The sequence below is a fragment of the Enhydra lutris genome, unplaced genomic scaffold (assembly GCF_002288905.1).
Source record: "Enhydra lutris kenyoni isolate GAN:26980312 unplaced genomic scaffold, ASM228890v2 scaffoldscaffold4, whole genome shotgun sequence".
NCBI classification, from domain to species: Eukaryota; Metazoa; Chordata; class Mammalia; order Carnivora; family Mustelidae; genus Enhydra; species Enhydra lutris.
The window spans coordinates 51,659,560-51,683,855 of NW_019154088.1; the positions used below are offsets into that span (position 1 = coordinate 51,659,560).

At 37.2% G+C, this 24,296-nt stretch overlaps 1 protein-coding gene across 1 annotated transcript in view; it reads right to left on the reverse strand.

The window, feature by feature from the left end:
* LOC111140167 (WD repeat and HMG-box DNA binding protein 1) overlaps window positions 1-24,296 on the reverse strand; it is a 64,568-nt gene that overhangs the window by 34,547 nt on the left and 5,725 nt on the right. Inside the window, exons 3-10 of the mRNA XM_022492514.1 lie at window positions 19,327-19,438; window positions 12,249-12,400; window positions 10,584-10,695; window positions 10,358-10,408; window positions 9,435-9,530; window positions 5,362-5,454; window positions 4,224-4,330; window positions 3,706-3,847 (exon numbers count right to left, since the gene is read on the reverse strand). Coding sequence (XP_022348222.1) covers window positions 3,706-3,847; window positions 4,224-4,330; window positions 5,362-5,454; window positions 9,435-9,530; window positions 10,358-10,408; window positions 10,584-10,695; window positions 12,249-12,400; window positions 19,327-19,438 — 865 coding nt within the window. The remainder of the gene's footprint in view (window positions 1-3,705; window positions 3,848-4,223; window positions 4,331-5,361; window positions 5,455-9,434; window positions 9,531-10,357; window positions 10,409-10,583; window positions 10,696-12,248; window positions 12,401-19,326; window positions 19,439-24,296) is intronic.

A 24,296-nucleotide genomic window follows, 5' to 3' on the forward strand; every position in this document is an offset into this window, starting at 1 on the left:
TATGAACATTGTAGATGTAGAATCTACCTTTGTAGATCCCAGATGACTGTAAACAGTTTTTTAGATCACATTACTATATTTGTTGGGTAATCTCCATGCCCAATGAGGGGCTTGAACTCACAACCCTGAGATCAAGAGATGCATGCCCTACTGACTCAGAAAGCCCATGAGATCACTTTAAAAAGTGAATAGTGGGCACCTGGGTGGCTCAGTCGGTTGAGTGCCTGTCTTCAGCTTAGGTCATGAACCCAGGGTCCTGGGATCAAGCCTCCTGTCTGGCTCCTTACTCAGCAGGGAGTCTGCTTTTTCCTCTGTCCTTCCCTCTGCTCATGCTCTCACACTCAAATAAATAAAATCTTAAAAAAAAAAAAAAAGAATACTAAGCAGATACACTGTAGAGCTCACAGATGACTTCCATAGTATAAATGAATGTACAAATGTTCAATACATTTGTTATTGTATAACAATTTTTTTTACAACTGTATAACTGTACAAATGTTAAGCCAATGGAAACTTATAGTTTGGTAAAAATTCTTTTTTTTTTTAAATTTTATTTATTTATTTGACAGAGTAAGAGAGGGAATACAAGCAGAGGAAGGAAGCCAGAGAGGGAGAAGCAGGCTTCCCGCCAAGGAGCCCAAAGTGGGGCTCGATCCCAGGATGCTGGATTCATGACCTGAGCCGAAGGCAGACATTTAATGACAGAGCCACCCAGGCGCCCCTGGTATAAAATTCTAATGAGAGCACCATCAACAGATTCAAAAAGACTTTATCACAAATCTTTTAGATGGAAATACATAAAATTGTGTTCTAGAGAACTAATGTTTAATGAAAGGAGAGAACAGAAATAAAAAAATGCTTCTAAACTCTTATATTTAAACATATGATCTGAAAGTAATAATTAAGAACTAAATGCTCTAGGAAGGTTTTGGTTTTTTTTTTTTTTAATATTTAACTATTTTATCTTTAGTCTTAGAAGTTTACATACTCACTTGGGTTAAAAACTTTTTTTGGATTTTCTTTTTAAAAAATGAGGAATTTTATCAGAGAAATTAAAATCAAAATCTCATTGAGATACCACCTTATACCAGTGAGAATGGCCAAAATTATCAGGACAGGAAACAACAAGTGTTGGAGAGGATGTGGAGAAAGGGGAACAGTCTCACACTGTTGGTGGGAATGCAAGTTGGGGCAGCCACTTTGGAAAGCAGTGTGGAGATTCCTCAAAAAATTAAAAATAGAGATACCCTATGGCCCTGCAATTGCACTACTGGGTATTTATCCCAAAGATACAGATGTAGTGAAAAGAAGGGCTATATGTACCCCAATGTTTATAGCAGCAATGGCCACAGTTGCCAAACTGTGGAAAGAGCCAAGACGCCCTTCAACAGATGAATGGATAAAGAAGATATGGTCCATACATACAATGGAGTATTATGCCTCCATCAAAAAGGATGAATACCCAACTTTTCTATCAACATGGACGGGACTGGAGGAGATTATGCAGAGGGAAAGAAGTCAAGTAGAGAAAGTCAATTATCATATGGTTTCACTTACTTGTGGAGCATAAGGAATAACATGGAGGACATCAGGAAAAGGAAAGGAAAAGTGAATTGGGGTAAATCGGAGGGGGAGATGAAGCATGAAAGACAATGGACTCTGAGAAACAAACTGAGGGTTTTGGAAGGGAGTGGTGGGAAGGATGGGTGAGCCTGGTGGTAGGTATTAAGGAGGGCAGATATTGTGTGGAGCACTGGGTACAGTGCATAAACAATGAATCTTGGAACACTGGGGGGAAAAAAAAAAAGGACTTCTGCCTTATACTTACAATGAGGTCCATAAAGTATTAGAGGTATTATGATAGGAATATGTACTATGAAGAATAAAAGCAAAAAAGAAAAGAGTGAGCAATTAAGGGTTAAGGTTTTATAAGAGGTGACCTTTGAACTAAAAGCTGTTTTACAATGTACTTCATTTTTATCAGTGTTACACATGCATATAAATTAGTCAGTTACAAGGTTTATTATAAAAATGAAAATAGTCCTCCTGCACAGCCTCCAACTTACTTTTCTATTCTTTTAGACAATTCTTTTGATAATTTCCTCCATAGTTTTAAATAATATTCTAGTGCTATTTTTTTGGCTTTTCAGTTTTAATCATTATCTATTAAATAGATTCTATTAACTTCTGTATATTAGGAAATATGAGGATTTGGTGTAATTTTCAACCACCCCTATTCTCTTGTATGTATGTACATTATTCTCCTACTCCAATCCTCCCAATATAGATTATTATGACCATATAGATGATCTTCATGGTTGAATAAAATTACTAAGAGCTATTCATGGTTGACTATAACTTATAAAGTGTTGTGTTAGAGACCTTCTAATTCTATACATAATTCATATAATCCTCACAATAAAACTCTACATGGTAGACATTATTGCCATCCTCATTTTATAAATGTGGCATATTATGATCACTTTTCCTTCCTTTTGTAATTTTTTTTTCCTGGAGTTAAGAATCCTCTCTCTTTAAGCTTTTTTCTTGGACAGATTCCCCAGAGACAATTCTTCCGATCTCTTGCCTGAAAAGCCTAAGTTAGACAAGCTGACAATGCCATAGGAGCCAACTATGAAAAATAGGCTGGGAATTTTAACATCTAAGTATATACACTTTCATTTAATCCTTTTCAGTACAGTATTCCTCCACCACCCAATGCTGCTCAACTGTACCCAGTGCACTAACCAAAGACCTCTGTTTTACCTTTTCTAGAGAACAAATTTCCAGCATTCTGCCAGAATATACATGGCAGTGAGAGAAGGCAGTTACCTACGTATGCACACTAATGTGAGATTGGAGATATCTACTTGTTTATTAAACCAACCTTCTGTTTATAGCCCCACTTTTAGATGTGTCTAGTGCTACCAAATTCTGAAATCATTGGGGGATTCAGTCAGGCAGTGAAATACTATTTCAGGCAGGCAGTCTAAATTGCATCTCTGCTTTCCCCCAACTATGGTTTTAGGAGTCAATTTTTCGACTTTTTGAGAAACTAAACTTAAGTTTCCCATCACGCTTCTATTTTCCAGGGGTTCCAGTATCAGTATCCGAGTAGACATAAATGGGGGGGGGGGTTTAAGTAAATGATCTTTAACTGGAACCCTAAACCAAGACTTAAAATAAGACTGGGTATATTTGCCATGTAGGAGGAATAACAAACAAAAATAAGGAGTTGTATAAAACAAGGTGGCCTGTTTAAAGCAGTTCAGTAAGGCCAGATGGCTAACCATTAAGAGATATAAGGGTAGCTCTAAGAGTTAAAGCTAATTCAGAGCAGTAAAGGTCTACAGGCTAAACTAAGTTATACTTATTAACCCTAATTTTTATCTATATTTATTTAAATAACAACCTCCAGAAAACCAGGATACTAAAATAGTATTTCACAGTGGTATTCTTTATAAAGCCAAAGAATATTAATAGGCATTCTACGGGGGAAAAGTTTCTCAGTAAAATATATTTAGGAAGCATTAGGTCAAACAAGTTTAAAAACAGTTTTCTTTATGACAGGTAATTACTGAACATCTAATATAACATGAATTGTTATTTTCCAAGAAAGTAATGTATTTTGTGGTGTTTTCCAAACCCATATGACAACAAAAGACTTTGAAGAAACTATTCCACCATCTATTTATTACTTGTTACCTTACTGCTTGATGTCTTTCCACTGGGTTCACAAACATTCTCCAGAAGCCCTAGATTTCCTTCTGCATCAGTATAAGCTATTCGACTACAAGTAGGATGCCATGCCAGGCCACAGATTGCATAACCCTTCTCATGTTTCACCCTAAAAATTAAAAAGTGAGTTCTTAAAACAGTACCAAAGTATATAAACTATACATTGCTTTAGGTTAATTTTAATTAGAAAGGTTAAATGACTTCTGACAAACTAATAACTATATACTGTATGTTTGTATTCTGACAGTCTAATGATTGCAAAAATTTGAAATGCTTCATAATAAAACAAAAAATCTAATAGAAATGAGCAAAAAAACAAAAATAAAAAAAAACAACCCAAAAAGGTGGGGGGGTGTGTGGTTGGCTCAGTCAGTAGAGCATCCAACTCTTGATCTCAGGGTTGTGAGTTTGAGCCCCACACTGGGTATAGAGATTAGTTGGGGGAAAAAAAAAAAAAAAAGGACAAAAGATATGTTGAATCATACCTTTCCATGCAATCTTTGGTTTCCACATTCCAAACTATAATTAAACCATTAATACTCCCTGCAGCTAAATATTGCCCACAGGGAGACCAGGTTACTATATTTAGGGCCTATGAGGAAAAACAATGAATAAATAACAATCTGCACAATTCAAAACTAAACACTTATTTTTATTACCAAATTCAAATTTTTACAACCCATATTCTGTGTAACTTCTAATTAAACTGATTCATAAAGGCAGGACAGTTTGGCAAGACTTTCTAAATTTCTTTTTCAGTAATATTTAACTATCACTAGCAGCTATTACTTTGTTTACCAAAAGAAAATTATATTGACACAATTTTAAAAGCAAAATCTAAAAACTGTTATTATCCTAGAATACAGATCATAAAAAGTACCCTCACAACCGTCCCTTTCAAGATGAAGAGAACCATAGTGAGTGAAGTGAACCATATTAAGCCATTGCTGACTTACTGGGCATCTTGTTTCCTTGAGAGACAAATGGGAACATATAATAAAAAGAGAGAGAATATAGAACAATAAACTTTCCTGCCCTAACATTTCAGAGTCTATGATCACAAGTCTCAATGAAACTCACTAAACAATAAAGGCTAATTAATTACTGATGATGTGAAAATAACATGTTCTAATATTATGTTAGGGTTAAATATGACTTCTTATAAATTAAGAGATTTTCTTATCAAATATCATAAGGAGGGATGCCTAGGTGGCTCAGTCCGTTAAGTGGCTGCCTTCGGTTCAGGTAATGATCCCAGGGTCCTGGGATTGAGCCCTGCATCGGGCTCCTTGCTCAACAGGAGCCTGTTTCTCCCTGTGCCTCTGCCTGATTGTGCTCTCTCTCTCTGACAAATAAATAAAAATGAAATCTTAATTTGTTTTTCTCCACAAGGAAAGAGTTCACACAGGACCTAACAAAGACCTATTTACTGTCCAGTTACCGGCTAAATGAAGAGAGGCTGAGGGGGCAAAAGGTGGACACATGCACAACAATCTGGAGTTGTTCTCCATGTCTAACAGTACTTCACTACAACTATATTTAGGCAAAGTGTAATACTCCTGCTAGCCTAATCAAAGTTTCACTTATAAAACCTACCTGAGGGGGGAAAAAAAAAAAACCTACCTGAGAGATGAAACTGTCTGAAAGATCATATTGATTATTCCACGTTTCTCTTCTATATAGCTTAACAGACTTTTCCACAGGAACTGCCAGCAACTATTAGGAAAGACAAATGATTTAAACAAAAGTTTACATTAAATTAGAGAGAAAAAAAGCAAAAAAAATCATCCAAATAAGACTACAAAACATAAAAACAAAATTGTACTTTATTTGGCAACTAACAAAATTCTGAAAATTACTTAAAAATTTGATAAGCAAAAAATGAGTGATCACTCTTTTGCTTGCACTGACAACCAGAGCACTTATAGTTACATATTTTTGATACTACTTCTCAGGAATCTAAGCCCTTTGGATCTAAACATCTACCTCATTTGCCAAAAGGAAAGAAACAGATCCAGAATGCTTTAAATATATTGAGAAAAGGAAGCTGATTTTCTTAGACATTCTTCCAAAGAACAGACTAACAGAATAAAAACCATATATTCTTTCCATGTTTATACAAAAAAGAGAAAACTATATTATTTATGAACAGAAAAACTATGTTAACTGTATTGATTTTTAATTAATGTTTCATGAGCAAAAAAAAAAAAATAAACACAAAATTCCTCAACTATCACTTTAACGCAGAATGTAGTAGTCTTAAGAGTGCACATGCTACAAAGGGCATACATTAAAAGAAAGTCTCCCTCCCATCCCTAAATCCTATTTTCATTATATATACCCTGCAGTGCATATATATAAATATGCTTACAGGATTTATGCCTAGAACTAGTACTGTTCATTCTGATAAAAACTGCCACACCTATTTCCACATAGTATAAAATCAAACTTTTGATGTTTGGACATCTGATAAATGAAAAACAGGCTATCACAATAGTTTAAATTTGCATTTCTTTTGGTATGAAAGGTTGCATATACTTTCATATGTCAAAAGTCATCTGTATTATCTTTTCCTATACACTGCAAGTTCATGGCCTTGACCATCTTTCTATTAGGATCTTACCAACTTGGTTTTTTTTTGTTTTTGTTTTTTTTTAAAGGTTTTATTTTAGGGCACCTGGGTGGCTCAGTCATTAAGCGTCTGCCTTCAGCTCAGGTCATGATCCCAGAGTCCTGGGATCAAGCCCCGCATCGGGTTCCCTGCTCAGTGGGAAGCCTGCTTCTCTCCCTCCCACTCCCCCTGCTTGTGTTCCCTCTCTCACTGTATCTCTGTCAAATAAATGAATAAAATCTTAAAAAAAAAAAAAAAAAAAAAAGAAGGAAAAATTTTATTTTTATTTATTTTTCAAAAATCTTATTTACTTATTTCAGGGAAAGAGGGAGAACACAAGCAGGGGTAGACAGGCTGAGGGACAGACTCCCCACTGAGCAGAGAGCCCATTGTGAGCCTCAATCCCAGGACCCTGAGATCATGACCTGAGCAACACAACACTTAACCAACTGAGCCACCCAGGTGCCCCGAAGATTTTACTTTTAAGTAATCTCTACACCCAACGTGGAGCTCAAACTCACAACCTTGAGATCAAGAGTTACATACTCTTACAAATGAGCCAGCCAGGCACCCCAGATCTTACTGATTTTTAAGAACTTTTTTTTTCAAAAGACTGTTTATTTATTTGAGAGACAGTGTATGAGAGAGAACATTAGTGGGAGGAGAGCAGAAGGACAAGCCAACTCCCCATTAAGTGTGGAGCCCAACACAGGGCTTGATCCTAGGACGCTAAGATCATGACCTGAGCCAAAGTCAGACACTTAACCTACTAAGATACCCAGGTGCCCCGACTTACAAGAACTTTCTGAATTTTAAGAAAATTAACTCTTGGGGCGCCTGGGTGGCTCAGCTGGTTGAGTGTCTGCCTTTGGCTCAGGTCATGATCTTGGGGTCCTGGGATCAAGCTCCATGTCGGGCTCCCTGCTCAGCTGGGGGGTCTGCTTCTCCTTCTCCCTCTGCAGCTCCCCAGTTGTGTATGCTCTGTCAAATGAATAAATAATAAGTAAATAAATAAATAAATAAATAGAAAATTAGCTCTTTGTCATATTGTTTCAAACATTTTTCCCAGTTTGTCATTCGTTCTTTGAAATATTTCATACAGGGGCGCCTGGGTGGCTCAGTGGGTTAAGCTGCTGCCTTCGGCTCAGGTCATGATCCCGGGTCCTGGGTTCGAGCCCCGCATCGGGCTTTCTGCTCAGCGGGGATCCTGCTTCCTCCTCTCTCTCTGCCTGCCTCTCTGCCTACTTGTGATTTCTCTCTGTCAAATAAATAAATAAAAATCTTAAAAAAAAAAATGAAATATTTCATACAAAAATGTGTGCTTTTTATACTGTCAAGTTTATTAATCTTCTCTGAAAAATTTCACATACACAGAAAAATTGAAAGAATTATATAGCAAACATGATTCATCATGTAGTAGGAAGCCTTTAAGATGGTTCTCAAAGATTCTCAGCTCCTGGTATTCATACTCTCTGCCAATATATTTACTCAATCTTCTTTTCTCCACCTTTCAATAAACTAACTCTTTACATACTGGATCTATTTCTCTGTTTAATAGATATCTATCCATGACTCAGTGGTACCCTTTAATTCTCATAGCATCATAATATGTGTATCTGACTAGAATAGACTCCAACATTTTTATTTTCTAAGACTTTGTTTTCCACATGGATTTTACAACAGCTCTACGGTCCCCTTCAAACATCTTACTCATATTTCACATTTGAATGTTCTCTAAACTATAGCTTAATTTAGGAAAGAACTGACATCTTTATATCGAAAATTCCCTTCTAAAAATGGAATATATTTTTCTATTTAAGTCTTCTTTTACTCCTCTTGATAGCACATTAAAGTTTTCATTATACAGCCCTTTCACATTTTGGTAAGTTTACCCTTGTTATTTCATCTTTTTTGATTTCACAGTAAATGCACCATTTTTCCCCATTATATTTTCTAATAATTATTTTTTTTAAAGATTTTATTTATTTATTTGTCAGAGAGAGAGCGAGCGAGCAAGCACAGGCAGACAGAGTGGCAGGCAGAGACAGAGAGAGAAGCAGGCTCCCCGCCGAGCAAGGAGCCCGATGTGGAACTCGATCCCAGGACCCTGGGATCATGACCTGAGCTGAAGGCAGCCGCTTAACCAACTGAGCCACCCAGGCGTCCCTCCCCACCATATTTTCTAAATGGCTATTTTTTATATATAGGATTGTTACTGGGTTTGCATATTAGTTTATTTCCAAATACCCTGCTGGGTTTTCTTACTAATAATATTTTTCCCTCAGTTGATTTCTTAAGATCTTATATTCAACCATTTCATTTGTAAATAATGAGCATTCTCCATCCTCTTTTCAAACAATTCCTACCTTTCTGTTGTCTATCAGGTGCTACTAAAATGTTAAATGCTACTAGTAAGAGGTAGACATAACAAGACTTTCCCGAGTTGTTCCATTATATACAAAATAAAGAATATAAAATTAACTCATACAAACTGTATGCTTCAGAAAGAACCTTTAAAAGTTAACATGTTTCCTTCTTTTTTTTTAAAGTAGGCTCCATGCCCAGCATGAAGCCCAGCCCAGGGCCTGAACCCACAATCCTGAGAAATCAAGGCCTAAGCCCACACCATCAGTCACACACTTTAACCAAATGAGCCACCCAGGCACCCCCAAAGTTAAAACGTTTCTTAAAGCATTTCAATACTTATTGGTTGGCTTGGGGCACTAAAACTTACAACCTAAATGAAACAGTTACAATTTAAAAAACGAATTCTACTATTTTCATATTCAAAGTTGATGGGACGCCTGGGTGGCTCAGTTGGTTAAGCAGCTGCCTTCGGCTCAGGTCATGATCCCAGCGTCCTGGGATCGAGTCCCACATCGGGCTCCTTGCTCGTCAGGGAGCCTGCTTCTCCCTCTGCCTCTGCCTGCCATTCTGTCTGCCTGTGCTCGCTCTCTCTCCCTCTCTCTCTCTGACAAATAAATAAATAAAATCTTTAAAAAAAAACAAAAAAAAAAAAACAAAAACAAAGTTGACAAGAACTACAAGTAACTAAAACAAAGGTTGAAAAGTAAGAGTCACTTACCTTCCCACTTTTTGGCTGCCAAGCAAGTCTGCAGATTGATTTTGCATTTATCACATCATTGCATTTTTGTAGCAGTGGCCAACTAATAGTACAAGTCTGATATTTTAAAAAAGAAAATTTATTTCCTTTTATGAAACTTCTCCCAAAGAGATATGCAGAATGGAATGTATTTCAGAGGTGCTTTCTTCAACTGACATATAGCTATGAAAAAAGCAACTTGATTCACTTTCATCTAACTATGATATATGATTGACCTAAATTACTTTAAATAATCCAGAGATATAAAAAGCACAAATCTTAAATATTTAATTAAATAAGTGTATTTCCTATACAGAATAAGCAAACAATATACTCACTGAATACACGTATATACACACATGAAAAAAAAAAAACCTCAATACATTGAATTCTTAAAACATCTACAAAAATAAAGTCAAGAAATCTATAAAATGTTAAGGTATCAAAGTCAACCCTTTAAAACAGTTCAAACATGAGCGGAAAAAACTGTGGCTATTGAGGCATACCCTGTGGGGGATACTTTCCTCATCAGCCACATTATCTCTAGAATGCCTCAGGAAGAATTAATTGTTCCCTTTGCCAATCCAGAGACCACTTCCCAACACATGGTAGTTCATAGTAGAGTAAATATATACTGACAGATTTTCTTCCCCACTGATTTATAAAACCTAAAACTGAAATATAAATCTATTTCCCATGTGATTGGGTATAAACACAATTACCCTTCAACACATTTTCACATTAGGTTATTACAGGATTTGATCACAAAAACAGTACTCAATGCTTCTAAAAAAAAAAAAAAAAACTATAAAGAAGAAGAATTATTAATTTGACCCCATGCTATGTAATATCACATTTATGGCAGAAATGAGCACAAAGTTTTAAATTCAAATTGATAAGTTTACCTGATCTGAAATTTGCCACACTTTGACAGATCCATCACAACTAGCTGATGCCTGCAAGAATAATATAAATTTCTGTATGGTTACAGCCATAATACCATAAGGTAATTGGTGAAACTGATAAACCAAATAGCCTTTTTATCAACTGTGTGAAATTTTCTGCTAATTCCCTTATAATTTTAAAAATACTGAAAAAAAAAAAAGAAGAAGAAATGGAAAAAATGATTACCAGAAAGATGTCCTTAGGATCAAAGGAAAGACTTAAAACAGGAGCATCATGTCCTCGAAATGTTTTCTGTTGGCTGCAATCCATCACATCCACAACTTTGAGTAGAAAATCACTATGAATAGTAAGAGTAATGTATAACAGAGTATTAATAAATACCCATGCAAAAACCTCTCCTATATCTATGACCCAAATATTTCAAAATCACAAGAGTAAATGTCATAATTTCTTTACAGCAACATGTTAAATTTGGCATCCAAATTTAAGGATCTACTTTTTAATCTTGGCTCTGTAAAGATACTAAAAACACAACTCAGGATTTCCCTTTAAAATACAAATACTTCCTAAGTGGCTTCCTTCATTACATCTTAAGCTTCTATTATTAATTAATTAATTAAAGTCCCAACCGTTTTTATTTTTAAGTCACAGCCACTTTTTTTTTTTAGATTTTTTTTTTATTTATTTGACAGAGAGAGAGAGAGAGATCACAAGTAGGCAGAGAGGCAGGCAGAGAGAGGGGGAAGCAGGCTCCCTGCTGAGCGGAGAGCCTGATGCGGGGTTCGATCCCAGGACCCTGGGATCATGACCTGAGCTGAAGGCAGAGGCTTTAACCCACTGAGCCACCCAGGCACCCAAGTCACAGCCACTTTTAAAAGCACTATGTCAGGGGCATCTGGGTGGCTCAGCTGGTTAAGCAGCCAGCTCTTGATAGCGGCATAGGTCATGATCTCAGAGTCCTGGGATCCAGCCCTGTGTTGGGCTCCATGCTCAGTAGGGAGTCTGCTTGAGATTTTTCACTCTCCCTCTCTACCCCTCCCCTTCCTCGTGCACACTCTCTCTAAAATAAATAAATAAATTCTTAAAAAAAAAAAAAACAAAAACTATGCCTTTTATTCCCCTCAGCAATTCATTAGTTCCTTTCTTTGACATTCTTTCATATGACAAATAAGCATAAAGAGAAACAACAAAAATTCTGACAATTGAAGTTCTTCCCAAGATGATTTTTTTAAAATATTTTATTTATTTATTTGACAGAGAAAGAGAGAGAGAGATCACAAGCAGGCAGAGAGGCAGGCAGAGAGAGGGGGGAAGCAGGCTCCCCACTGAGCAGAGAGCCCCATGTGGGGCTCGATCCCAGGACCCTGAGATCATGACCTGAGCCGAAGGCAGTGGCTTAACCCACTGAGCCACCCAGGCGTCCCCCCAAGATGATTTTTAAAATTTCGTATCAAACTATCATGTTTCCCCAATCTTTTTCAGCATTTATTGAACAGGCTGTCTGCAAAGCAGTCTATCTCAATTAACAAAGAAGCACAAGGTTGCCCTCAAAAACCTTTACTAAAGACTTGAATATAAAAATTAAGTGGGGTACCTGGTTGACTCAGTCAGTTAAACATCTGACTCTTGATTTCAGCTCAGGTCATGATCTCGGGATTGTGAGACAGAGCCCCACATCAGGCTCTGAGCTGGGCATGGAGCCCACTTAAGATTCTCTGTCTCCCTCTCCCTCTGCCCCTCCCACCCCACAAAAAATTAAGCACCCTCCCCGCATGCGCATGCACGCACACACACACACGGGACAGAGTCCTGAAAATGTTACACTGAAGCCAATGAATGAGGCCATTCTGTTCTAATACTACTTCCTTTTCGGGTATCAGAGGGCCTTACCTAGATCCAGCAGCAACTTTTCCACCATCCCCATTAAAGACCACATGGTTTGCATTTGTGGTGAAGCGAGTCAATATACCATCTGGAACTCCTTCAGGAAATGTGTGGACTTGAATAGTATTATTAGATACTGCAGTGACCAATTTCCCATTCTAAAAGAAACATTGGCAAAAAAAAATCCTAATCAATTGAGTCTCTCCATACTTAGCAATCCTATACAAAACATAAAAGCTTATAATTGTAGTTAATGTCAAGAGAAAAATCATCATTCAATGTACAAGTTTCCTGAAGTACCTATTAGCAAAAAAAATTTACTTACTACCTTTACGCAATTTAATTCTCACTTCATCAGCCAAATTTTTAGCCTCTGAATTTTCATTTACTTCTGACAAGAAAATTATTTAAATAGTATTTTTATGCATCCCCAAGTGTCAGGAAAGAGACTCAAGGGAGCTTTTCAGAAAAAAAAAACACAGCTAGTCTCAGTGAGGGAACAGCACATCAGAAGGTAAGGCTGGACTACAGCATTGCCACTGTGTTTCCACAATAAAATCATCAGATATCTTTGGAGTAAGTAAAATCTAAATGCAGAATCCATGGGTTCTCTTTAAAAACACTAAGTAAGAAGACAGCAGAATTGGAGGATCCTAAAAATAATACACTTATAATGATGAACAGTGTAAAATGGTTGAGAATTACTATATTGTACAACTGGAACTAATATAACACTGTAGGTTAATTATACTGGAAGTAAAAATATAAACAACCTTTTTAAAAATAATAAAAACACTAAATGAACAGAAACTTTCAGGATCTGAAAATGATCAGCAGATACCAATGCTCTGCATAGATTTTGGCTAAGAATCATAAAAGGTCAAGTATCTGCCCTAGAACCTTAATTTTATTACTTACTTCTCTAGGAGGAACTAAGTCCTGACAGACTAAATCATTGTCTAGCAATGCCTTACATACTCTAATAAATCATAATCAATCATTTAGATTAAATGGTAACTGCCAAAGAAACAAATTGCTCAAGTTTGTTAATAAATATCATACAGCAATAGGTCTCAGTCATATTTGCACATGTAAGACCCTCTGCTTTGTCTACAACACCTGCTCTCACTCCAATGGAAAAGGAACTTGGTAATACAGTGACATTTTACTACATAGAAAATTGGGGAAGATGTATACATCTGTTCAAGGAACAGTACAGATGACTCAGATTTGAACTATAATATATACTTATCTTCAATTACTGGAAAATCGGTGAAAAAAACTGTTTATGCCTACTTTGTAACTATTGTTCAAGTAATTAAACAATCCACAATACACTAAATCTATCAGAAGCTAATCTAACAATAACTTAAATGTGAAAACAAGAAGAGAATTCAGGAAAAACTAACCAACTCAAGACAACACATGATGCTACCTGTTCTTTGGCAAAACTGCAGAAACATCAACTATATGTATGCATGTACAGGAATTTTGCAACCTGGCTGTGCTTTACTTGGCAGACAGATCTCTCAGTGGAATCCAACTAAGCATCCTCAGTTACATCTAGTAAAGAATTCTGGTAACCATTAACTGGTCCTCTATTCATGTGAAAATATTAAAGTATATATCTATACTTACTCACCCAAGAGACCTGAATAAAGGACGTGCTTTGAAGTCAATTTCCAACAAATCTACTGGGAAACCAAATCATTATCAGTTCTTTATCAACTAGTAAAGCTAAAAAAAAGAAAACACTCAAAAAGAATCGGGGATCTGGTCAGATCACTCTTCTCCCTAGTAGACTGAGAAGAATGGGTCCAAGCACAGGCTGACTTGAGCTCCAGCCCACTGTGTTCCTTTTTTTTTTTTTTTTAAGATTTTTATTTATTTATTTATTTGACAGAGATTACAAGTAGGCAGAGAGGCAGACAGAGAGAGAGGGAGGAGGAAGCAGGCTCCCTGCTGAGCAGAGAGCCCGATGTGGGGCTCGATCCCAGGACCCTGGGATCATGACCGAAGGCAGAGGCTTTAAACCACGGAGTCACCCAGGTACCCCTGCCCACTGTGTTCCTTACCAACAGTGTCAATTGACCTTCTTCAGAGCTTTGACCTTTCCAAGAATAAAATGGAGGTAATTTCACATACTTCCCGTATCTTTGTTAAAAGGCCTTGACAATGTAAAATACTATGCAAGCTTTAACTATTACTACCAGTTGATTCATCGCATTTTTACTGTTTTTGGAGAGTGATATTTTTCTCCACTTTGTTCTCAAACAAAACATCTGACCGTACTTCCCAAATGACTCCAAAACAGAATGACTCCAAAAACAGAAAGTATATTTATAAGCAATTATATTTTAAAAGGAAATCTGTTGTAAAATTTTCAGCTTCCCATGGCTATGTGGTAAAGTCTTTTCAATGAAGTACCATAAACTCTATTCCTAAAGCCAAAGAAAACATTTAAGCACAGACTATCAGACTTGTAGTGGATTGAATAATGGCCCCCAAAAGACATGCCTAAGTCCTAAGTCCAGTTACCTGTGAATGTGGTCTTATTTAGAAACAGGGTCTTTGCACATGTAGTAAGTTAAGGATCTAAATCTAATGACTGGTGTCCTTATAAGAAAATGGATAGGAGATTTGAGACACAGAGAAGGCGGCAATGTGAACATAGAAGCAGAGATTGGAGTGATGTATCTTCCAACTAAGGAACACTGAGGATAGCTGGCAACCCACCAGAAGCTAGAAAAAAGGCATGGAACAGACTCTCTCTCAGGGTCTTGGAGTTAACCCTGCCCACACCTTGATTTCAGGCATCTTGCCTTCTGAACTGTGAGACAATAATTTTCTGTTGTTTTAAGCCATTGAGTTTGTGAAAATTTGTTACAGCTGCCCTAGGAAACTATTACAAGACCACTTTTTTTTTCCTTCTTTACAGTCTTTTCATACACCAATAATGCAGTGCATACATACTGTATAAGAAAATTAAAAAACAAATTGTTCTGGCCAAAGCATGAGTTTCCCTACTCTAATGAAATAATCTCCACTAACATTTTGGGGTTAAGTCTTTCTAACTCTCTTATGTACATTTATGTATATATGTATCCTTTATCTTAAACATAAGACTACACAATACAGACTACTCTGCAACTCTCTTTCATTTTTCAACTCATTGCAAATATCTTTGCGGATGAAGATATATAGCACTCACTCTTTTTTTTTTTTTTGTGGCTACATAAAAATACATTTCATGGGTCTACTAAAATTTATGAAATAGAGGCGTCTGGGTGGTTCAGTTGGTTAAGCATCAGCCTTCGGCTCCAGTGATGATCCCAGGGTCCTGGGATCCAGCCCCAGACCCGGCTGGACTTCCTGCTCAGCGGGGAGCCTGCTTCTCCCTCTTCTTGCCGCCCCCCCTTGTGCTGTCTCTTGCCATCTCTCAAATAAATAAATAAAAATCTTTAAAAAAATTTTTACAAAATAAATTCTCTCCTGAAGGACACTTCAATCAGTTCTAACTTATAAACAATAATTTAAAAAATATACTTGACCACACAAATAGAAGGAATATAATTTCCTCAGGGTAAAGGGTACCTGGGTGGCTCAGTCAGTTAAGCAACTGCTTTCAACTCAGGTGATGATCCCAGGTTGTGGGATCAAGCCCCATGTCAGGTTCCCTGCTGAGTGGTAAGCCTGTTTCTCCCTCTGCCTGTCCCTACCCTCGCTTGTGCTCTCTCTGACAAATAAATAAAATCTTAAAAAAAAAAAGAAAAAAAAAAAAAAAAAAGAGGGCGCCTGGGTGGCTCAGTGGGTTGAACTCTGCCTTCGGCTTGGGTCACGGTCTCAGGGTCCTGGGATCGAGTCCCGAGTCGGGCTCTCTGCTTAGCAGAGAGCCTGCTTCCCCCTCTCTCTCTGCCTGCCTCTCTGCCTACTTGTGATCTCTCTCTGTGTGTCAAATAAATAAATAAAATCTAAAAAAAAGAATTTCCTCAAGGTAAATAGCCAGAAATGACTACGTGCATTTAATGTTTTATACACAGTATGAATTCACTCCCTTTTTTTTTTTAAATTTGAAAGAGTGCAAATGAGGGAGGAGGGAGGTCCATCTAAGGAGCAGAGGGAGTATGACAAGAAGACTTCTTGTTTGTTTGTTTGTTTGTTTTAAAGATTTTATTTGTCTAATTGACAGAGAGAGACACAGCCAGAGAAGGAACATAAGCAGTGGGAGTGGGAGAGGGAGAAGCAGGCTTCCCGCCAAGCAGGGAGCCTGATGGAGGGCTCCATCCCAGGACCCTGAGATCATGACCAAAGCCAAAGGCGATGCTTAACGACTGAGCCACCAAGGGGCCCAAGAAGACTTATTTTGTTGAGGACGAAGCCTGTCATGGGGTTCTATCCCACAACCCTGAGATCATGAACCAAGCTGAAACCAAAAGCAGGTCAACCTACTGAGGAGCTCAACCACTGAGCCACCCAAACATTCCTCAATTTACTTCTTAAAAAGCTCCCCAAGCACACCTGGGGACTTGATTTCAGCTCAGGTCATGATCTCAGGCTCATGAGATGGAGCCCTGAGTGGGGCCCACTTAAAATTCTCTCTCTCTTCCCCCTGCCCCTCCCCCTACAAAAAAAAACAAAAAAACCCCACAAAACTCCCCAGTTACATTTCCAGCAACTGTTGTGCAATACTGTAAAATAATAGAAAATACATATTGGTCTCTGCCTCTTATTCCTGGCAGAGTTCCTAAAACCCTTGTAATTTCCTAAGTGATAAGAATACCAGGAGCAGCTTTTGCTCTAATATTTGGTCTTTGATCCCAGTTCCCGACACAAGCTCCTAAATCCCCTGAGATTTCCTGGGTGATAGAAAAGACCCTTCAAAGGAGGCAATTCTTGGTGGGCTCCCGGATAGCTTCAGGATGAGGGCTGGTCATCAGAAAAATCAAACCATGATTAGAAACAGAACTTTCAGCCTTATGCCATCATCATCCAAGAAAGGGAGAAGGGCTGGAAATGCAATTAATAATCAATTATGCCAATGTAATGAAGCCTCCATAAAATCCCAATGGTATGGGGTTCAAAGAGCTTCTCAGTTGGTGAACACATCCCCATTAATAGGAGGGCATAGGATCCCAACTCCATGGGGGGAAAAAAAGCCTTTCAGACCTTTCCTATATACTTCTTCATCTGGCTGTTCACCTGTATCCTTTCTCTATATTTCACTACATAATGAACTGGCAGGAGTGTTTCCCTGAATTTTATGAGCTATTGTAGCAAAAGACTGACTCCAAGTAAGGGGTCGTGGGAACCTCTGATTTATAGCCAAGTAGGACAGATGCTGTGGGTAACGTGGGGACCTAATACTTGCAACTATTATCTGAAGTGGGGGACAGTCTCATGGGACTGAGCCCCTGAACTCTAAGGTCTGTGCTCACTCCTGTCAGTGTCCAAATTGAACTGAACTGTAGGACACCCAACCAGTATTACAGAAAATTGCTTGGTGTAGGAGAAAAAACCCACACACCTGGTGCTGGAAATGTTATGAGGAAGGTAGTAGTGTGAGAATAAAGGAAAAAGATGGGAAAGTGTTCTTCCTTTACAAATACTTACTTCTCCAAACCCTCACTATTACTGGAATTAGCAATATTTTTCACCCTTGCCCATCTGATAGGAAAAAAAAATTCAATTGTTTAATTTGTACTTCTTTGCTTATTAGTGAAATTTAACTTATATCTAATATATGTTGGTCATTTCTATTTTTCCTTCTGGGAATATATTTTCCATTATATATGACCATTTTTTTTTTTTTTAGATTTATTTATTTGAGAGAGAGAAAGAGAGCACACGTGAGAATGCACAGGAGGGGAAGGGAGGAAGAGAGAAGCTCAAGCAGACTCCATGATGAGCACGGAGCCTGACACAGGGCTCAATCTAAGCCTGAGCTATCTCATTCATCTACCTTAACGAGCCTGGGTTTGAAAAAAACATGAATTCTGTGAAAATACCTTTTTCTACCCAGATACAATACACTCAACTTAAAATTCATCACAAATAAAAAGCTTAGTGGTTTTTAGATACTTAGTTTGCAAAGGTCTTCTGAAAACATGTCTCCATTCTCCAAATAACCTACATATCATTCCCCTATTTACCTTACATAAAACATTAGAGGGGCGCCTTGGTGGCTCAGTTGATTAAGCAACTGCCTTCAGCTCAGGTCATGATCCCGGAGTCCCGGGATTGAGTCCTGCATCAGGCTTCCAGCTCCATGGGGAGTCTGCTTCTCCTTCTGACCTCCCCTCTCTCAGCTTTGCACAGTGGCAGTATCGTAGCCAATGAGGTTTATTCGAGGCGCGATTATTGCTAACTGGCCTCCCCTCTCATGCTCTCTCTCACTCTGTCTCTCTCTCTCGCAAATAAATAAATAAAATCTTTTAAAAAAACCAAAAACATTAGAAATATGTATATGTCTTGAAAAAGTTAAAATATTCCTCTTTTCTAGTGTAATTGGTTGTCTAAATTAGTGAACTAAAAACCTGAAAATGCCATGGAGTTTTCTCTCAAAGGGAAATAAAGGGAACATTTAAATATCAAAAGAAAAAGTATAATCTCTTGCAAATATTTCAATTGGTTTACCATCAATAAACCATTAATCACCTTTAATAAACCATTCAGATTTTTTAAATTTTTATTTAAGATTATTTATTTATTTGACAGAGAAATAGGGAGCACAAGTAGGCAAAGCAGCAGGCAGAGGGAGAAGGAGAAGCAGGCTCTCTGCCAAGCAGGAACCCCCATGCAGTGCTCAATCCCAATAGGACCTGAGCTGACGGCAGCCACTTAACCAACTGAGCCACTCAGGTGCCCCCCATTCAGATTTTAGATTCAGATTTTAAACCCATTCAGATTCAGATTTTACTTGTAAAAATTTTGGGAAATTTTTATTATTGTACACATTTGAGTAGTATGATTTTATAAGAGAAACAAAAAGCACATTCAAAACTTCAACAAAAATATTCTTTACCCATTTATAAAATATCAAACAGCAGTATCACTTCTCATGGTTTGCTATAAATGTTTTCAATACCTTCAAAGCACATGAATATGCCTTTTCTCCAACGTTAATGGACTTAGGATCATCATCATCTAAGTCTTCCCAAATCCTCACATCACCATCACTTCCACAAGTCACAATGTAACTGTGAAGGGAACACACTCATTAAAAGGTCATCCAAGTTTCAGGAAAGAAAAAAAAAAGGTCACCCAGTTTCAGCCCTATTAATTTTTTGGAATACTTTATCTTTTTTTCAATAAAATTAAAGTGTTACTCAATTTTTTCTCACTTTACATACATAGGCCTCAATAAAAAGACCTGCTAAATCTCCTATCCTATAAAATGAAAAGTGAGTTTAATGTTCCCTACAGTTTCTCCTTGGCATAAAATTCTTTATCTGTAATAATGTAAGAAAGGTGAATGGGTAATCTCTGTTAACAACAGGGACCTGGTCTACCTTGCTCACCACTGTGCCTCTAGCACAAAGCAAGCTGACATATAGAAGCCTTGATAAATATTTGTTGAATGAGTAAGTGGACAGATACAAGAGCTCAGTTATCCAAAGCTGATTATTCAAATGGCCACCTGTATCTCTCAAGTCTTGTTTTAAACCCGTATTCCTGGTGCTTTTATTCATTTGGTATGTGTCCTATTTATGTGTCCTGACACATATAAAAGCAAAAAATATAAAAAAGTAACATGGCAAATGGCAAAGAGAAGCCACATAAAGAACTGTAGAGGTTCAGGGCGCCTGGGTGGCTCAGTGGGTTAAGCCGCTGCCTTCGGCTCAGGTCATGATCTCAGGGTCCTGGGATCGAGTCCCGCATCGGGCTCTCTGCTCAGCGGGGAGCCTGCTTCCCTCTCTCTCTCTCTCTCTCTCTCTCTCTGCCTGCCTCTCCGTCTACTTGTGATCTCTCTCTGTCAAATAAATAAATAAAATCTTTATAAAAAAAAAAAAGAAGAAAAAAAAAAAAAGAACTGTAGAGGTTCATAAGAAAGATGGTGTCTACATGGGGAAGTCAAAGGGCAAACAGAACTAGATATGCTGAGATTGGTGAAAAGAGCAGTTCCAGAGGAAACCACATGAACCACAATATGAAGTTAGTAAAATATGGGGGAGTTCACCTAGAGCAGAGCAGACAGTACAGGAAATTGAGAAAGAAAATGCAGATTGGGGGTCATCCTATTTACAATGATCTTAACGCAAGGGTAGAAGCTTGGATTCCCTTCTATAGGAAATAAATAGAACCATTGGTCTTTTTGTCTAGGACATTCCTTTTTTTTTTTTTTTTTTTCTTTTCTTAAAGATTGTATTTATTTGCTAGAGACAGAGAGAAACCACAAGCCAGAGGGAAAAGCAGACTCTCTGCTGAGCAGGGAGCCCAAAGCGGGGCTTGATCCCAGGACTCTGTGATCATCAACTGAGCTGAAGCCAGACACTTAACCACTGTGCCACCCAGGTGCCCCAGCCTAGGACAATCCTGATTTATGCATACAGCTGGTTTAGAATAGGTCCTCAATTTTTTTAAATTTTAAGACATATTAATATTGGGGCACCTGACTGGCTCCGTCAGAAGAGCCTGTGACTCTTAATCTTGGGTTGTGAGTTTGAGCCCCATGTTGGGTATAGAGGTCACTAAAAAAAAATACATAAACTTTAAAAAATAAATAAAATGTAGTATCTTTTTAAAAAAATATATTAATATTATTTGCATCAAAACTGGTTGGGTGGGTTTGACAGACCTCTTTGTATTTCCAGCTTCTGCCATGATCTTGTTTACTAGTGAAACATGTACAATTAAAGAATTCTCCCTTTATCACATAAGTAAATCTAAAAGACAAGTGATAACCCATCTCCCCATTCCAATCCTTTTTTTTTAATTAGCATATAACGTATTGTTTGTTTCAAGGGTACAGGTCTGTGAATCATCAGTCTTACACTACTTGATGCAACATAACTAAGAACTCCTTTTGCAGACAATAGGGGCTAACAAACAAAAAGTAAAGTGAAGCCAGTCAAGAGGCCTTACAGTGATTTCTTCCAATCCTCAGTAGTGATGGGGTAAGGACTTCATATTGCTATCCCTACTGACTATTTGACCCAGTCAGCCGGCCAGCAAGGGAGAAGTTGCAGGTGCCAGCTGGCAGTACCAATGGCAAATTATAGTGAAATACAGTGGAATTAATGGGAAATATATGCAACAAATAGTTAAGTTAAATAGTTAAGTTGAGCTTTTAGAGTTGCCTGAACATTCTTCTGACTGTGTTTTTGTCATTTACTACAGGAATAAAACTAAATGTTAACTTTATTATTGATTATGCCTTTTAATGAAATACCTTATAGTAGCAACTAAAAAAATGCTATAAGTTTAACAAAAGTACACATTTAACAAAAAATTAAATACTACATTTCTGCTTCTCAAGAAGTTGATAATGGAACTGTAACATGAACAAAATGTTAGTTGACACTTATCATGGGGGCTGGAGTGATAAACCAACTATATGAAGTCAGAAGACACAAAATTCCTGAAGAAACCTGAGCATCTACTTTGTAAGTTAGTAGTTATTTTGTGACTCCCTGAAAACCATGCTTCTACAGCTGCAGAGTCTGCATCTTGTCAGGTGGAACTTTTCATAATTTAGTAGTGTCCAAGAGAACTTTCTTAAAGGATGGAAATGGTCTCAATCAGGCTCCTGAGTAATTAAAGTGGGGTTTAAAATGTCACTCATGCAACTGAGGAACTGAATTTTAAATTTAATTAACTTTAATTAAAATCCAAAGAGCCACTAGTGGCTATTGTACTGAACAGTACAGCATTAAAAGATATGACAGCGGTTCTAAATTAATTTTGTTCATTTTTCATTTTAATTTTTCTAATTCAAGTATGAAGTAAAGTTATAGCTGTTAATACGTTGTTGCCAATAGTAAAATAATTTTTCAAACATTTAAATGATACTGGCTTTATTTCAAAGTCATCAGAGGGTTTAAATAGAGAATCAGTCAGATTAATTCCAATAATGGCTTAGTCTTCTCTTCAGCTCATGGAAACAAAGTAAAGCTTCTAGAAGTTTATTCTGTGGACGTGAAACATCTAACATTATTGGCAATTCTATATAACTTCATTTGAAAAGTTCAATGCTAAAGATAAAATTCTTAATTTTTGTACTAATACATTTTGGTTGAGCACAGCACTGTAGCAAAAACAATGTACTTACTGAGTTAAGAAACCTATGAAACACATATGTACTTCAAATTGAAAGCATAATTCATAACCAAATGCACTGCGATAATGTAACCAATTAAAACAGAAGCCATAGTTGTCAAATTCTGAGATCATTTTATTTATACCAGAAAAATAACAAAATTTTTATAACAAACTGATATTAAATACATAAAAATACTTCAGCATTGCATGAGGTGCTTTCTCTTCTGCCTATCATCACTTAGGATTTTTTAAATATTTGAGCCTTTGAAGAGTGACTTTTTAAATTTTTTTATTTTAAAGATTTTATTTATTTATTTGACACTCAGAGATCACAAGTAGGCAGAGAGGCAGGCAGAGAGAGAGGAGGAAGCAGGCTCCCCGCCAAGCAGAGAGCGCGATGCGGGGCTCGATCCCAGGACCCTGGGATCATAACCTGAGCTGAAGGCAGAGGCTTTAACCCACTGAGCCACTCAGTCGCCCCTGAAGAGTGACTTTTTAAAATTTAAATTCAATTAGCTAACATATAGTGATGGTTAGTTCTAGATCTAGTGTTCGATGATTCATCAGCTGTGTATAATACCCAGTACTCATCACAGCAAGTGTCCTCCTTGATGCCCATCAACAAGTAACCCCATGAAGAGTGAATTTATGAAACCTACGTGTCCTATAACGATGGTATTATTATTACTGGAAATAAGTTCCCTAAGTCTTAGTAGCATCTTGCTCAAAATCAGTTAACAATCTTTAATTTAAGCATTCAACTTAAGGCTTTGAAGCTTTCCGTAAAATGCAGTTAATGAAAACAAAGCTTATGCACAGGTTGATAACTAAAACATATCCCTTCAAAAGCAAATAAGAATTGAACAAACTGTACATTAAAAGCTGAAAGACTGAAGGATATAATTTTGAAACTCGCTAATTGTACTCTGGAATAGCTTGACCTGTGAGAAGAATCTTTTGAGGGAACTCCTTATTCAATTGTATAAATTTATGAACTTATTCATAAATTTATTTTTAAATTTTTTATTTAAATTTTTAAATATTAAATTAAATACACTTAAAATTTGTGAAACATTCAAAGAAACCACACACAACTTAACCTGATGAACTTTATCTTTAAAAATATTAAAGAACTAATAAAATAAAGTAAAAAAAAATTTTTAAATATTGAAGAGTCACTACTGAAAAAGGATACTCTGAATAGGGGTTAAAAAAAAACAAACAGAACTTGTAAAAATACTGAAGGTGAAAGATTTACCTATTTAAAATAAATTTTTTAAAAATTGAGACTCTTCTGGGACACCTGGGTGGCTCAGAAGGTTGAGGTTCTGCCTTCAGCTCAGGTCGTGATCTCCAGGTCCTAGGATGGAGCCTCATGTCAGGCTCCCAGATCAGTGGGGAATGTGCTTCTTCCTCTCCCTCTGCCTCTCCCCCTGCTTGTGTTCTCTCTGTCTCTCTCTCTCTCTCTAATGATTAAATAAAACCTTTACAAAAAAATAAAAATAAAATAAATAAAAATTGAGATTCTTCCATTTAATAGAATTTGCTCTGACCTTACCAGGTACGTGAGAACCTAAAGAGAGTATTTTCTGATTGAAAAGTATTATGGTCTAGGGTCACATGGGTGGCTCAGTCAGTTAAGCATCTGTGTTGGACTCAGGTCATGATCCAGAGTCCTGGGATAGAGTCTGCCATCCATCAGGGCTCCCTGCTCTGCCTGCTGCTCCCTCTGCTTGCCCGCTTGTGCGTGGGTTCTCTCTCTCTCTGACAAATAAAAAATCTTCAAAAAAAATTATG